At 46.1% G+C, this 1,389-nt stretch overlaps 1 protein-coding gene across 1 annotated transcript; it reads right to left on the bottom strand.

Annotated features, from left to right (window-relative positions):
- Window positions 1-283: 283 nt before the first annotated feature.
- On the bottom strand, window positions 284-1,034 carry LOC133772231 (DNA-directed RNA polymerase III subunit RPC7-like). The gene is given in 2 exon segments (XM_062208736.1): window positions 284-656; window positions 658-1,034. Coding segments are annotated over 2 exon segments (672 nt in total). The 5' UTR covers window positions 997-1,034; the 3' UTR covers window positions 284-323.
- Window positions 1,035-1,389: the final 355 nt, after the last annotated feature.

Here is a 1,389-nt window from a genome sequence, read left to right as displayed (position 1 = left end):
TTGTTCAAGTATGGATGCATCGATTAAGAGATGCAAAAACTCATTAGGCATTAAGAAAAGTCAATCCATAAGAAAACCTATGAGGAATGGCAGAGGTATCTAGAAGGAATGTTGGCGTGTCAGAGACTCATTTGTACACGGTAACTGCTACTACAGTAAAGTGGTTCTGAATGTTTTAGTAACGACTATCAGTAACTGTCCAACCAAAAGGTAACAAAAGTAAAACTGGCTTTTACTCCTTATCAGAAAAAAAAAAAAAAAAAACACAAAGTCTGAATGCTCAGAAGCTGCATCCTAAGAACATTTTCTGACGAACTTCACGGTTAGTAGGTTGCTTCATCCATGTTGTCGTCGCTGTCTACGCCAAAATCGTCTCCGTTGTCGAAGTATGAGTTAATGTAGTCATTTTCCTCCTCCTGCTCTTCTTCGTCGTATTCCTCCTGCTCCGCAGCTTCTTCATCGTCCTCATCGTCGCCCTCTTTACTCTTCTCTTTGCTGCCTTCTCTCTCTTCGTTTTCCTCATCTGATTTCTCACTGTCGCCTCTCTTCTCCAGTTCCTCGATTTTTTTCAAGACGTCTGCAGTACTAGTGAGGGCAGTGCCTTGGCCAGTAGCCTTCTCCTTTTTGGATTTTGGGCTCGCTTTTTTGCATTTTTTTCCTTGGCATCATCTCTCTTGGAAATCTTCTCCAATCTGGTATCCACTCTTCTTTGTATACCTTCATACATCTTTTACTGTACCTTTCAATGTCTTGCTTCTCTCCGGGCGGCTCAGTGAAATAAGGCATCCTTTTCATTGTTTCTCTCAGCTCCTGTTTCAAGGCCAGCATGTAATCTTCACCTTCCCCTGTTTTCAGTGGCACTGGCTTATAATCGGTATCGGGAAACACGGGGGGTGGCTTCAGCACCACGTCAGGCAGCTTTTCACCTCTGCTGAAGCCCTCGGCCTCCATGTTAAAGGTGTAGGCAGCCCGCCTTCTTCCTTTGTTCCCCGCCATCAGGATGGGCTATGCCAGGAGACTGAATTCTGAAAGACACCACCAGGGGTGCAGGCAGGCTGGGTCCTACAGAGAAAGAAGCCATCACTGCTCGCTCCAGGCTCCGGGCTTGGGCAAAAACTGCAGTTGGAGTACCGGCCAGCCGGCCAGGCAGGGGCTGCGGGCGCCGGACGCCAGCGCTCCGCGGCCGCCGGTTCTACCAGCGCGCACCGCTCTCCACGCGGCCGCGGCGCCGCGCTCCCAGTCTTAGGGGGTAGTATTTTAAAAAACAAGATGTAAAACATTATATGATTTAGAATTATGTATATATGTATATAAATAAAGATTTTAAATTCACAAAAAAAGTATTTTTGTTATTTTTCTGATCTGATACCTTGGAAACTAAAAGAAGTC

Source organism: Lepus europaeus, chromosome 13 (genome assembly GCF_033115175.1).
Source record: "Lepus europaeus isolate LE1 chromosome 13, mLepTim1.pri, whole genome shotgun sequence".
In the NCBI taxonomy this organism is placed as follows: Eukaryota; Metazoa; Chordata; class Mammalia; order Lagomorpha; family Leporidae; genus Lepus; species Lepus europaeus.
This window is presented reverse-complemented; position numbering and strand designations above follow the sequence as displayed.